Genomic DNA, 13,370 nt, shown 5'->3' with positions numbered 1-13,370 from the left:
TTGTTTTATACACATCAAGACTTGCAGGTCTTGTACTTCCCTGTTGTATTTTCATGACCGAAGTACCAAACAAATGCTAGAAATTTTTAGAAGCTAGTATTTTAATTCTACTACTACAACAACGCTGCTTTCAAATACAAGAATGTCCTTTTTGCAGAATGAAAAATGACTGAGATAGAAAATATACGAACTTTTGAAAACTGTATTTCAGAAAAGCTTAATGTCTAACCCTTGTCAACAAGGCATTTATTTTTTTTGTTAAGAAAGCAAGAGCTGACAGTTTTTGTTTTGTTTTAGTGTGCATTTGTGAAGAAAGAAATAGGGTTTAAAAGCAGGAAATACAGTATTTATTTGTAATTTAATACATAAGACACAGCATCAAGTTCAAACTATTCTGCTGGAAAACGTTAAAACACCTTGCTCTGCTTTCTCAAACTTCAAGCATAATTAACAGGGCAAAATTGCAGCAAACCTCTACTGATATTGGTGGGAATACGAGACCCACAGCTTTTTTTAAAAGGTAAATTAAGAGGTATTATAGTTACAGTGCAAAAAATTAAAATTTCAAGCATAATATATAAACATAGCACCAAAACAGAAAAAAAAAACAATGCATGCAAAAAAAGAAGGAAAAGAAAAGAAAAGAACTGAGGTATTTAAGTGAAGAGTGCCTACAAAAAAATCTAATTAAAGAAGTATAGGCAAAGCCTAAAAAATAAAAGTATGATTTCCCCCCCACCCCCAGTAGACCAAAACACCAATGAGCTAGTTTCTCTAAATTAAGGACCTAAATCACAGATGTATCAAAAGTACGGCAGTTATATCTCAAACATCAACTTTCATGTTATTTAACAGCACAGCTTTGGTAGGTGAAACATGCATGCAACTCTGAAAAGTACAGTAAGAAATTTACGTGGAAATATCTCTAAGTGTAAAGGTGCTCTGTTTGTTAAATATGTAACCAATTGACTATAAAATCTGCAGCATATTTTAGGTGTGATATGTCTAAGGTTATTTTGTTAGAGTGACAGTTTGCACTGTGCAATTATTCATTACTGTTTCCAGTATTGGAACTATCTAGCTTGCAGGTTTGTGTAAAATCGGAATTTTAGCCAAAGACCATATTTTGTTTATGGTATAAAAAAAACCTGTAGACTAACCATCTCCTCAGAATTGTTAAAAATAACCTAATTACATACATATGAATACAGTTTCTATTATAATCCTGTAATACATCACAGCTATAGTAATGAGTTGTACTGTAAATATAGAGCTGTATCACTGTAAAATGCATAACAAAATGAAGGGAATGTAAAACAGTTTGTTCCAAAAAAGATCAGAAATTAAAGATTATTAATGAGGGTTTATTTATTTTTAAGGCAAGAACCTTTTTTTATGCAAGACTGTGTGGCATAAGGAAACTGAAGTTTCATTCTACCAGTATGCCAGCCATTTCAATTAAAATCTGTCCCTAACAAATAAGTGCAATAATGATTGGGAATGCCACCTTAATGTAAGAAGATGGCACGGAGAGGGAAAAAAAAGAAAAAAAAAATAAAGAAAAAGGAGAATACTGGCACACTTATTCTTTCTTATACCAAATCATCCAGTACAGTTTATCAACTGCTTTATGACTGGCACTAGTGCACAGATAGAAGAATTTCAAGGTTACTATATATAAATCTAGCAACTGTATTAGGCATAAGCTCCCTGGCCTTCTAACACTAAGCAAAGCTGTACTGACAATAAAAGTAAACCAAAAAGACCTGACAACAATTATTCTGAACACTTGCTAAATGTCATCATTAAAGCACTCTCGTGATTAAACAAAGCAGAAGTGAGGAAAGAAGACAAGATTGTGTTTGCGCAAAAAACTATAACTACAATTAGTTCCAAAATTTTATACATGTTAAATGTTTTGTTATCTATTCTGTTATCAAACAAACTTTAAATTCTGTCTTCCAATTTGTTCCTCTCAACATCAACAGTTTCAAAAATTTGCTTTATTTGTATGTGGGGGTTTTTTTCCACCATTTTATTTATTTTTCAGAGGAGTCTCAGCTGTTTGGGACCTGAGGTTGATTTGCTTTGAGGCTTCGTAGTGCTCTTCTCGCAGCTGCAGATTTGGCAATCCTGTAGCTTCTGCCAACACCTTTAAATTTTCCCTTTCCTACAACTTCCACTGTTACTCTGACCTTTCCATCGTAAGTTCTTTCTGCAGGACTGCAAAAATATACACAAGAATTACTTACTACCTACCAAGATAATGTGAAATAAGAGACTACATTCTCTTTTCTACAAAAGTTAAAGCAGTACAGTTAAAAAGAAATAATTTCTTTTCTCAGAAAGTTATCAAGGAAAAAAAATAAAAATCAGCGAACACAGTAATCATGCTAGCTGCTTAGTGCAAAAGAAATTAAAAGTAATTCGTGACATTTAAAAATCATCAGTAGTTTATGAAGCACAGCTTAAAACCATTTTGTGGCACTGTGTATTCTTACCTAAATTTGGCTGTCTCTGGCTCCATCTCCAGCAGCTCTCGCACTGGGGAACGGGGCACATTAGCAGAAAATTTTTCTATTTGGAAAAAAAAAAATTAAAAAAAAAATTAGTTTTGTTCTTTTCATAGAAGATGGCACTTAATTTTTTTTTTTTTTTTTTTCTGAAAGCTGGCAATACCTATTAATGGCCTCATCATTGGATAGTACACTTGCCAAACCATTTCCAAAGACATTCCACTATCCATATAAATGGCACCAGCAAGGGACTCAAATATATCCCCCATGGCCTTTGGTACTTCAATGTCTTCCTCTTTTTCTTCATCTTCTTCAGATCTTCTGAGCTGTTTGCAATTAAAAAAAAAACAAGGTGGAGGGAGGGAGAGAGAAGGGGAGGAGAAGAGAGAAACAATTGCTTCTTTTAAAATAAAACAAAGATCTTCAGAAATGTAAGCTCTCTTACATCCTAAAAGTTTTTCCATCAACAACTTTCCACAATGAAATTGTTCTTTTATTCCCCAATGAAACCAAGTTGCTGGATATATAATTTTTCAAATGTGAAAAAAAAATGCCAAACACCGTTGTGTACAGAGACCTTATATGCTTTGTGAATTCCTCCTGTAATAATTCTGTAGGATTTCACCATGGGTCTGTTTTTTCCAATAAGAAACAGACTTGGCTCTATTAATTACTACTCGAAAGCTACTCAAAACAAAGGAAGAGTTCATACATTAAACATGTCCTAGAAAGTGATTTTAAAATCTGTTAAGTCCAATCTCTGGGTGCAAGTTGGATGTACATTTCCTTACCTCATTTACCCCAGAAGACAAGCATTAGTAAATTAGCCATTAAGAACTGATAACCAGCAGCATCAGACTGAGCTAACAGGCACGCTTAGGTGGTTTTTAAATGTAGCAGGCAGTGTTTCCTTCTATGCTACTAATTTAAGTCAATAGTCTATTATCATTACTATTAAGCTTTCAGTGTATGTCTTAAAGGTCTTGAGTTAACCTTATCCTTTACTAAAAATACCTCAAATACATACAGTATACATCCACCTAAGTCCAAACAAAGCAACCTGAAAACAAAGTTTTTGACCATTACTCTCCTCTGCCTAAAGAGAAGTAAGTTTGTTAGTCCTTTCCTCCCAGCAGCTACCCTTTCATTCCATTTGGCCCCTATTTGGGGTTTAAAACCAGATTCAGTCCTCTCAAGAGTCCCCATACTACTTCATAAACTAGTCCTACCCAATATTTCTACCTAAAATAAATCAAACAAGAAGTCAGACCTGGTTTGTACACACTCCAAACAGGAATTCTCATATTAAAAACCAAATTCAACTATTTTGAATAGCGTATTTCATACCAAACGCAAACTGAAGCACTTTTGAGTTATACCGAAATAACAGGAGAGAGAAACTAAGAGCTATAAAGCAAGGGACAACAGATGTTTCAGGAGTGAGATCTGAAGAAAGAAAAGCAGATGATGTGGAGACACACATGGAAACCAGTCTAGCTGGCATGAACTGCAGAAACAAAGACTCTTGCATTAACTCTGATGAAATAAGAGTTTCAGTAATTCAGTGCCAGACCAAGATAGGGAGCAGGCGTAGGGAGAGCGAAACAAGAATTTTATTTGAAACAGCTATCACACAGTTTGGTTACAACTTCGGTGGAAGTTTCCAGGCAATCTTTTTGCATACTAGCAAAAACTGAACAAAGCTAAAAATCACTACTACGAGCTCTTAAAATAAGTTTTCGGTATTTTCACTCATATTGTGAAGAAAACAAGGCAGATACCAGTTCTCTGATGGAAAATAATTTATATTATCTAAATTTCAGTGACAAATTTCTTAGTCAATGTTTCCTGAATCTTCCCATAAAATGTATGGATTTCACTCTGCAACAGTGTGCAAGGGCTGCAAACACCTACACGTAACTGAAGTATTTTGATTCCCAAGCTTTTAAATTGTTTATCAGAAGGAGGAAATTACCAAAGACAAAGATAACATGTTTATTTAGCACTAGAGTATTCTCAGACAGAGTATTTTATAAGAGACAGGTCACAGGTTTTCAGAAGACAAAGTATTAGGGATATCCATTAGATAACACTTTTGAAGGAGGGATAAAGAGAAAGTCCATCTCTTGCAGGACACTCATTAGAATTTGACTCACAAGGCCCTTGCTCTCATACTTATCAAAATGAATTAGGTTTAGTCCATTCTCCAGCAAATGTATATTCATTATTGTTAGCTTTCCTGCATAGCACAGACATGATCGGTGTTTGCAGGTCTTCAGTTAAACTATTTTTCAGGTGGCTTTTTTGAAAGATGCATATAAAGTTTCCCTGGCTAGCAGATATAAAGCCTCTAGGAGCATGTCAAACACACTTGAGTACAGTGCAGTAACACCTGCTCCACCAGAAATCATAAGAAAAACAGTGGAAATCTCTGTCAGCGTGCTACATTAAGTAGTCCCAGTATTGTGCCAAGGTAGTATTGTTCATGATGTTGCATGGATATCCTATCCTGAGTCAGCATTATGTGACTTAGTAACTCTTCATCACAATTTTATGGTATAGCAGTGCTTCCAATTAGTCAATGAAGAAAGTAATGTTAAGTGTGTGGGTGTGTCGCCCTCCCCCCCCCTCCTTGTTCTAACAACAACACAAAAGCAAAATAGTGACTGAAAAACCACAGAAAAATCTGGAAGCAGACTGGTTTCAATTTCATTATTTTCTGAGTGTTCTTATTGACTTTATACTTTCTGAAGTATTGTATTTTACTTTGAATATTGCACGCTTTATTACTGGAAGCCTGCTTCTTTGGCTGCTGCATGCATGAAACTAAAACATAAAAATGTGCATCACACTAAGAAATCCAGTTACATGCTTCAAATCAGATACTGAACACATTTCTACTTCTACTAACCTCAGAATCCATTCCTTGCATTTCATTCTTTTCCATCTGAAACTGCACAAAGTCATCAATAACATGAAACAGTTCAGGAGAGACAGCTTTGAAGTACTTATGGTAGTCATACTTTACAGCTAGTGATGCAAAAATGGTATTATTGACTAGAGCAGATCGTAGGTCAGTAAGAACTCCTGGAGAGTGTTGCCGTGGGTCTTCATAAAGGTGCTTGGTTATGAGGTAGTCCAAAATTGCATCTCCCAGGAATTCTAAGCGCTGGTAACAATCTTAAAAGCGTTGGAAATAAAAGAATGTACAACACCACAATTAAGTTTAACACACACATTCTTTCCAGGCCTTTCTGGATAAGAGGTTTGGTACACTGCCATGCAAATTCCACAAACTAACCAATGCTCAGAGAAGACAATCTGTTTTTTAAAACAGGTATCTATGTGTTTGAAGAGATTGTTACTGAATTATATTAAAAAAAAATAATCAGAAAAATCCAGAAGTTATATCTAATAACCAATCAAAAGCCACTTTTGAACCAAATGTTAGCTGCTCAGGCTAGCAAAACACTTGTCTTTATAATTAATTAATGCTTTACTCAAGATCTTCACATTGTGCTGAGAAACATTAAAAAAGTAAAATCAAGAGATTCTACCAGCAGGCTGATCTGAAAATGATAACAATTAAACCTCCCACAATAATAAAGAAATCAATGTGTTAAAAGCAGGGAGAACATACAATCTGAGATTTTTTTTTATCTAGTTTGCCGCAAACTTAGATTTCTCAAAAAGCACTGAACAAAGATTCCCATTAAAAATGCATCTTTTAAACTGGAAACTGAAATTGCCAAGACTTTGCTGTTTGGAAAACTGATGGGGGACATGGGAATGGAGAGTTATGGAGGTCTAGTTTTAGAATATAAACAAAAGCAAAAAACCCTCTTTGAAAGCAAACAGGGATAGGTGGGCAGACAAGGAAGGAAGACAAAATTACTACAAAAGTAACATGAGAATGAAATGGCTAGTACTAAGTTGCTTTTATAGCAGCTGAACATAAGATGCCGCCAGATTTCAACTACTACCTACTCCTTAAGACAGGTAACAGGAATTCACAGTTGCCTTACTTGATAAACAGAAATGGAATCAAAAGTTTCTGCTGCCAACAACATAATTTCATCTAGACACTATGCCTCAAGGTTTCTATTTGTTAGACATATATATTAAAAGGAATCATCTACCTTCTGTACGTTTTGTGAAATATTTGTAAAAAGTAAATATATATAAGGGTAATATTACCTAGAATGAAAAACCAAAGGAGTGTTTCAGTGTTTTTTCAGAACTGTTTCTCAATGTACTAACATTTCAAAATGACTTATTTCTCTAATTAAAGCAGAGCTTTCTTACTCCTTGGAATAAGGAACCAATTCACTATGGGGGAAAAATTCAGACTGCTGACCGCACAGGAATTTGCCATTCACTTCAAATAGGGCTGGAATTTTACCATGGTTTGTTTTTAATTGCATATTATCAGAGGAAAATATTTAAAGTTTCAGAATGAATGAATACTAAATTAATTAGTATAAGCAAAAGTAATTCAAGAAGATTACAGAAATAAAAATCTGTACTGCCAGAAAATCTTTTGAGATAGCGTACAGAAACATTAGGCAGTTAACCTGAAATTAATATTTAGTCTGTTGCTTCAAACTTTGACTTTAAATATTTACTCAATAAAATGCCTAGACTTAAATTAATCCTTCCAATTCACAACTTCAATCGGAAGTCTCCATATTTTGCTAGCCCATAGGCTATTCAGCTAATGCAAGCTGTATAGTCTACTTTTAACCTTCAGAAGTACAGTCAAAGGGTAATATTATTTATATTAAATTATGGGACAAATTTGCTAAATATATTTGCAAAACTTGATCGCTACTTCTAGAAGTACACTGCAATTTTCCAGAGTTCTACAAGAACTTATTTCAGCCAAATGAGAATCTAATGTCAGTCATACACAACTAGTGATACAGCATCAGAGATGAAAAATGCTGCTCTTTCCCAAAACTTGGTTAGGCTTCAGTAAATCTTCCATCTGTATCAAGTCAAAATACAAATAACCATTGAGATACAGCTTCAACAAGTATTCCCCACTAAGTAAGAGGCAAGATTTTTTTTTTCCCCAAGATTTTGTATTCAGAGACTATTGGCTTCTTAAAGTAATGCGTGAGGTCAAAAAAAAGACTATGTATGAGAACACAACATACACTGCTTCTCTTGCATATTTCATATGGGGAAAAAAATCCCCCACAGTTTCTTTAAGACAACTTACCAGTAATGGTATTATAATGGTACGAGGCATGAGTAAATGCCTGAAGAAGGTAAGCCTTGTTCTTAAAACTGTAGTTTATTTTCTTCTCAAAGTTTTCAAAACCAGAAATAAGGTGATTTAGGGTTTTTTCAGCATCTGGGTGATCAAACATACACCTCGGTGGAATCTTCAAACAGCCATACTCCAGGTCTTTATACAGAGAAGGCTCTGAATTAGCTACAGAAGCAGAAACAGAGTTTGGTGAAAGATTTTTCTGCTCACTGTTACAATTCTCTCTGGTAGCACACAAAGTGCTTTCCCAATCAGTCTTTTTAATTACAGGGAGCACCTTCAGCCCCAAAGAACACAGGAAAAGCTGAGCAGCTCTTTCACCACAGCTGGTCAGATAGCAGCCCAACAGGGCTTCCACACAGTCCGCAATGCTTTTGTCAGCAATACACTGCTCTGTATGCAAGTCATATGAGATAGACTGTTTTCCTGCATCAACACCACAGTTTTCTTCTGATGGATTCCAGAAGCCCACTACAAAATCATCCTCTTCAACAGCCTTGCTAGGATCCAGATAGCACATAGCATCCCAAGAGCTATAGTCAAAATCATCAAAATCTGATGAAAACTGAACATTACCCAGGGACGACTTTTTGGGTGCTTTCCATTCATAGTTTGAATCAGTGGTTGAAAAGTGAGAGAGCGAAATTTTCTTCACAAAAGCCCCTGATCCCATTAGCATATTATCAATGAATTTGATATGCTCCTGATCATACTCCAGAAAATCATCTTCAAAGTCTGTTTCTTCCTTGGGTAACCTCCACATTAGGTCTTCATCCTCTTCATCATCATCATAATCATCAAGTTTACCATTAGCCAACAAGTTCTCCTTTGTCTACGAAAGAACACAAAGATTAGGGTACTGAATAGGGAAATGAGAAACTTTTATTCCAGAACTTTTTTCTAATGTTAGACTGCTTTCTTAATATTCCTCATTACACTGTCTGATTGGATGCACAATACAACCTCAATTAACACCAGCATTTTAAGACTTGAATAATTGTCTCTGAATATAAACCCTTTATTACTAACCTGTAATAGCATTTGTTCTACATATAACACACGCTGCATTTCATAGGAACTCACGCTTATACTTGAATGTGATGCACATACAATTAACTTTAAAACCACTAAACATTATACACTTGTACACCGAAGTAAACAAAAGAAAGAATTCTAAATTAACAAATTTAGAGAAGTACAAGAAATAGTTTTGGGTGCATCCTTCCCTAGCTGCTAAGTAAAACTATTACAAACGTTGAATCAATGTAATTTTGAAGATTCTTTCTACATCCTTCTATGGAAAATACTAAGGCACTTGCAGTGTTTACTATTGTCACAATCATGATAATCTCAATTTTGGGACACACAAACAGAAAACACATTCAATGCAACAACTGTAAGAACTTCTTTACTTTTTTCTTCAATAATCATCACTTGAAGCAGCAGTATTCATTTATCTATGCTCTCAAACACAGTTAGCTGCAAATTAATTCAGTCTACTTGGCAAACCAGGAGAAAGTAAGTTCAGTGAATCAGTGTAGGTGATTTTTATATTACAGATCAAAACCGAGAGTCCAATACCAGTTAGCTGGCAAGAATGTAATGCTTATGTGGGTGACAGTCCTGACTGCATGTGTTGGAGACTCAATAACTGATCTTGCTGCTTATTAGACATTAGATATAGGCCAATTTTTGATTCTGTAAGAACCACAGTACAAGTTAAGAATTATTAATTTTAACAAATATCAAATCTCTCTAGTCTGTCATGCATGTAGTATCACCAGGATTTCAATACAGCAGGTCTAAAAATGGAAAAGCATAAAAAATGGCACATTTCTGTAATACATATCCTTTAAACAAATACATATTTATTTATTAATATATATACATATCTGTATGTGTATATATACGTACTTATTTCTTTCAAATACATACTGTTTATTATGAATATAAATACATATCTGTATGTATACATACATATTTATATTTCTTTAAACAAATACGTATTTGTTTATTATTATCCTTTAAACAAATATTTGTTTATTTTATATATATGTATGTTATATATGTTTATTTTTTATTGTTTAAGGCTGTAAGTATAGCTTTAAGTTTCAATTTTCAGGCTATACTTATGGCCTTAACTAAAAGAAAAGTTAAAGTTGTGACCAGTTTTCTAACACATACATGCCCACAACAGGAAAACTAATGACGTCTCACATCTTTTCCCTGCTCATACTGAGCAAATTGGTATGGACTGATGTAAATTCTAAATTGAACACAGGTATGCCCAAGCTATACAGTGCTGTACAATTTGCCATGGCCTCAATCCAGGAAAGCACTTAAAACATATTAGCTAAACGCACAAGTAGTCTTCCTTACATCAAAAGGACTATTCACAGGCTCAACCCAGCACCACTGATGTCAGCAGGAATTCTGCCACTGAATTTGATAGGAGCAAGATCAGATTCAAAGTGCTTTTCTGGATTGGGTCCTGAAAGCCAACACCACTTTGAATCAAGTGAAAGAGCCTGTATCTCCCTGCAATCTATGAATGTCATATTGTAGGTCTCAGCCACTTAATCTCTAAAATCTGTGAACCAGATGCTACCACTGGGGACCTCGCGCTTTGGGCCAAACTGCACAACTCTCTAGAGGTGTGGATGGGTGGCAGCTGCAAGGTGTGTTAGGCAGGACTTGAAACCATCTACGGTTTAAACAGATCATGATGTTCCTCATCAGCATGGAGCAGGCTTAATCAGGTTTAGTAATGACAGGAGAGGAGAAAACAGTGACTACAGAAATTCATAGTTTAGACATACTGCTAAAAGAATTTCTGCTGCTGTAATTACCCATCTCACATATACACAGCAGGGATTTCTAACTAATCGATCACAAAGAGATAGCTAAATTTTATTTGAAACAGTTATTTTGGAAACTAGTAGCAGTATAATGCTCAAAAGAAGACTACTTTAATCAGTCCCAACTAGAGCTAGTACCGATTTTTTCGTGTTACACATCACTTCTCACACCTGTCACTGAAATAAAGATACACTTGCTGAATGAAACACATCTATATGGTCAATTCAAAACACATTTTGGTGTCTGTTTTCACAAAGATTAAACAAATGATAAATTTAATTTTTAATACAATTTTGTCCACAAGATTCCCAAAATAAAATTAATTTTAATTGGCAGGACAGCTACATGAACTATCCTAACAATTATCTGCACATTGCTTCTTGTACAAATATTAGACAACATTTCAAAAGTAAACCAGTAATGAACCCCAGAAGAACGAACCTTTTTTTTAAAGAACACATGATTGATTCTGAATTAAGTTATGGCCATCTACAAGCTGAAGATAAATTCATGTAAGTGCTTTTTCCAAAAGCTTTTCCACTTTTTGGAAATCAGCTATTTGATCAAATGTACACAGGAAGATCCTTCCCCTTAGTAAAGCTTCCCCTTAACACAAAAAAATAGGCTGTTTTGGTAATAGATTTGTCATAATGATAAGAGATTTCTAGCCCCATTTATATAGACCATCAGCCCATGGATGGAGAATGAAATTTACATCTGAGAAAGCAAAATATCTACTTGGAACAAAACCCACACTTCTTAGTTGCATTGCTGTCTGCATTTTGGTCTGAAGTTGTGTGTTTTATTTATAAATAGTGACAGCAAAGAGGAAGAGGCCACTGAGAAGTTATGGGGAACTGAAAGCTTTTTAACACCAATTATTAGCTCCTGTCCCAAATGTGCTATCTTATTTTTAGAAAGGTATAGCAGTAGAGTGTCTTTGAAATGAAATCTTGGCACAATACATAACCACAATAATCAGGTTGTTTTATTCTGCAATAAACATTTATTTGCACAGTACATCTACCTAACGGTCCTCTCATGTGCCCTCTGCTGGTTCTACAATCCAAGTGTGGTCTTCAGAACTGGGAAAAAGAAAAAAAATCCTTCCACCAATCTTTCCCCTAACCTCTGAACCAGTCTCAAACACTTAAAGATTATGTTACTGACTGCTGTGATCAGTGATGTTTCTTATACATGCACTTCCACTCTCAACAATGAGTTTTGTCAGAAAATAATTTGAATCATTCCTCATTATGATTTGTCATTCTGAAGCTTTTGGTGACAGACAATGAGGGTGTCTAAGCCAGCATTGTATTTTGGATGAGAAGTAGCTCTCAGTCATACCCATGGTGTAGCTAACATCAACCAATACTGAACATTTTCTCAAGCCAGTTCTAATCTCCATTCTGCCTCAGCCCTATGAAAAAACAGCAACTCCTTTTCATATTTCTATAAAAGTCTTCTACCTATACATATTACAGCAAGACCAGTAATAGTAATTCTGTTTAAAGTTTCCAAGAGAAATTTCAGAAAAACTCCTGACAGCATGCTAAACTACAAGCAAAAAAAGTTTTTCTTCTCTGCTTTTTCATTAAAATATACACCCCTTATCGGATGATGTTCAGTACATTTCCTTACTTCAGGTTCTATTCAGGACCAGTTTTCCTCTCATTTTCTGTAAGTTATATTGAAGTTTTAGAAAGGAAGCAAAGATACAGATTTACTTTTTTTGCTGAAAACAGTAAATTATCTGGGGGGTGGGAGGAGGCAGGGGTGAGAGAATACAGACATGTGAGTAACTATTCCTCAACACAGTCAAATAAAGTCTTACCATTTCATCTTTCTCCCACTTATCAGTGTTGCTCTTGTCCTGGTTTACTATGTAACCAGGAGGAAGCCAATTGACCGGGGGATCAAAAATCGATACCACCATACGACTAGGCAGTCCTTTCTTTTTTCCGAGGCGATACAAGTTACAGTTGCTGACCTTCAAGAAAAACATTCTGATAAACCTCTGGACATACACTTACATAAAAACAATTAAAATGCAAAAGGACCAAAACAATTCTAGATGTCAAGCCAGATCTTGTACCATTATGCATTTTCTCTTGTTCTCAAAAGGGAGTTCAGCTTTCTTAATATAGGACAACCAATTCACAACAATGTACCAATATTTTTTTTTTTTCCTTTTTTAAGTACAAGCATATTACGTGTGACAATTTCAATTTAATCTATCAAATATATTTAACTATCTTTGCAAAACAAAATTATTGCTACTTTTAAAATAACAGTAAATATAACCAGTGCAAGTGTCATTAATTATCAGTATTAATAATCAACAGACTAGATTTGGAATGAAAAATGATTGCTATTATGGGCAGATTGACCTAAAGCTTGGCAATAGAAAGTGTTAAAACAGTTCCATATAACAAATCATATTAAGACATAATCCAGATGTTACTTTGATAGCCTCTAAAATTCTTTTAAATATTTTAAAAGGGAAGGGAAAAATCCCACCTCTCACATATCCAAACATACTTCCTTTTACTTTTTAACTATCACCTTCTAATCTTAGTTTCTCATTTTAAACACCCTTTCCATGTTTGTTTTCAGTGTCTTGAAATTTGAACTTGGAATATTCAACCACTTCCTTTATTTGAACTGTGCAAGTTATTTAGCCCTCCTTATTTTCCAAGATTAAACTACTCAATCATTTA

General features: G+C 34.7%; 1 protein-coding gene across 2 annotated transcripts in view; it reads right to left on the bottom strand.

Moving 5' to 3' along the window:
• Nucleotides 1-1,980: 1,980 nt before the first annotated feature.
• Nucleotides 1,981-13,370, bottom strand: part of DICER1 (dicer 1, ribonuclease III) — a 37,422-nt gene continuing 26,032 nt past the window's right edge. For both annotated transcript variants that reach the window (XM_086461923.1, XM_086461925.1), the window contains 6 exons: nucleotides 12,485-12,640; nucleotides 7,741-8,623; nucleotides 5,428-5,696; nucleotides 2,680-2,842; nucleotides 2,502-2,577; nucleotides 1,981-2,223 (listed from right to left, as the gene is read on the bottom strand). In XM_086461923.1, coding sequence (XP_086318049.1) covers nucleotides 2,058-2,223; nucleotides 2,502-2,577; nucleotides 2,680-2,842; nucleotides 5,428-5,696; nucleotides 7,741-8,623; nucleotides 12,485-12,640 — 1,713 coding nt within the window. In that variant the 3' untranslated portion in view covers nucleotides 1,981-2,057. The remainder of the gene's footprint in view (nucleotides 2,224-2,501; nucleotides 2,578-2,679; nucleotides 2,843-5,427; nucleotides 5,697-7,740; nucleotides 8,624-12,484; nucleotides 12,641-13,370) is intronic.

The sequence above is a fragment of the Leptosomus discolor genome, chromosome 3, assembly GCF_034619465.1.
Source record: "Leptosomus discolor isolate bLepDis1 chromosome 3, bLepDis1.hap2, whole genome shotgun sequence".
NCBI classification, from domain to species: Eukaryota; Metazoa; Chordata; class Aves; order Leptosomiformes; family Leptosomidae; genus Leptosomus; species Leptosomus discolor.
The sequence above is the reverse complement of the archived record's forward strand: the minus strand, read 5'-3'. Positions and strand labels throughout refer to the sequence as shown.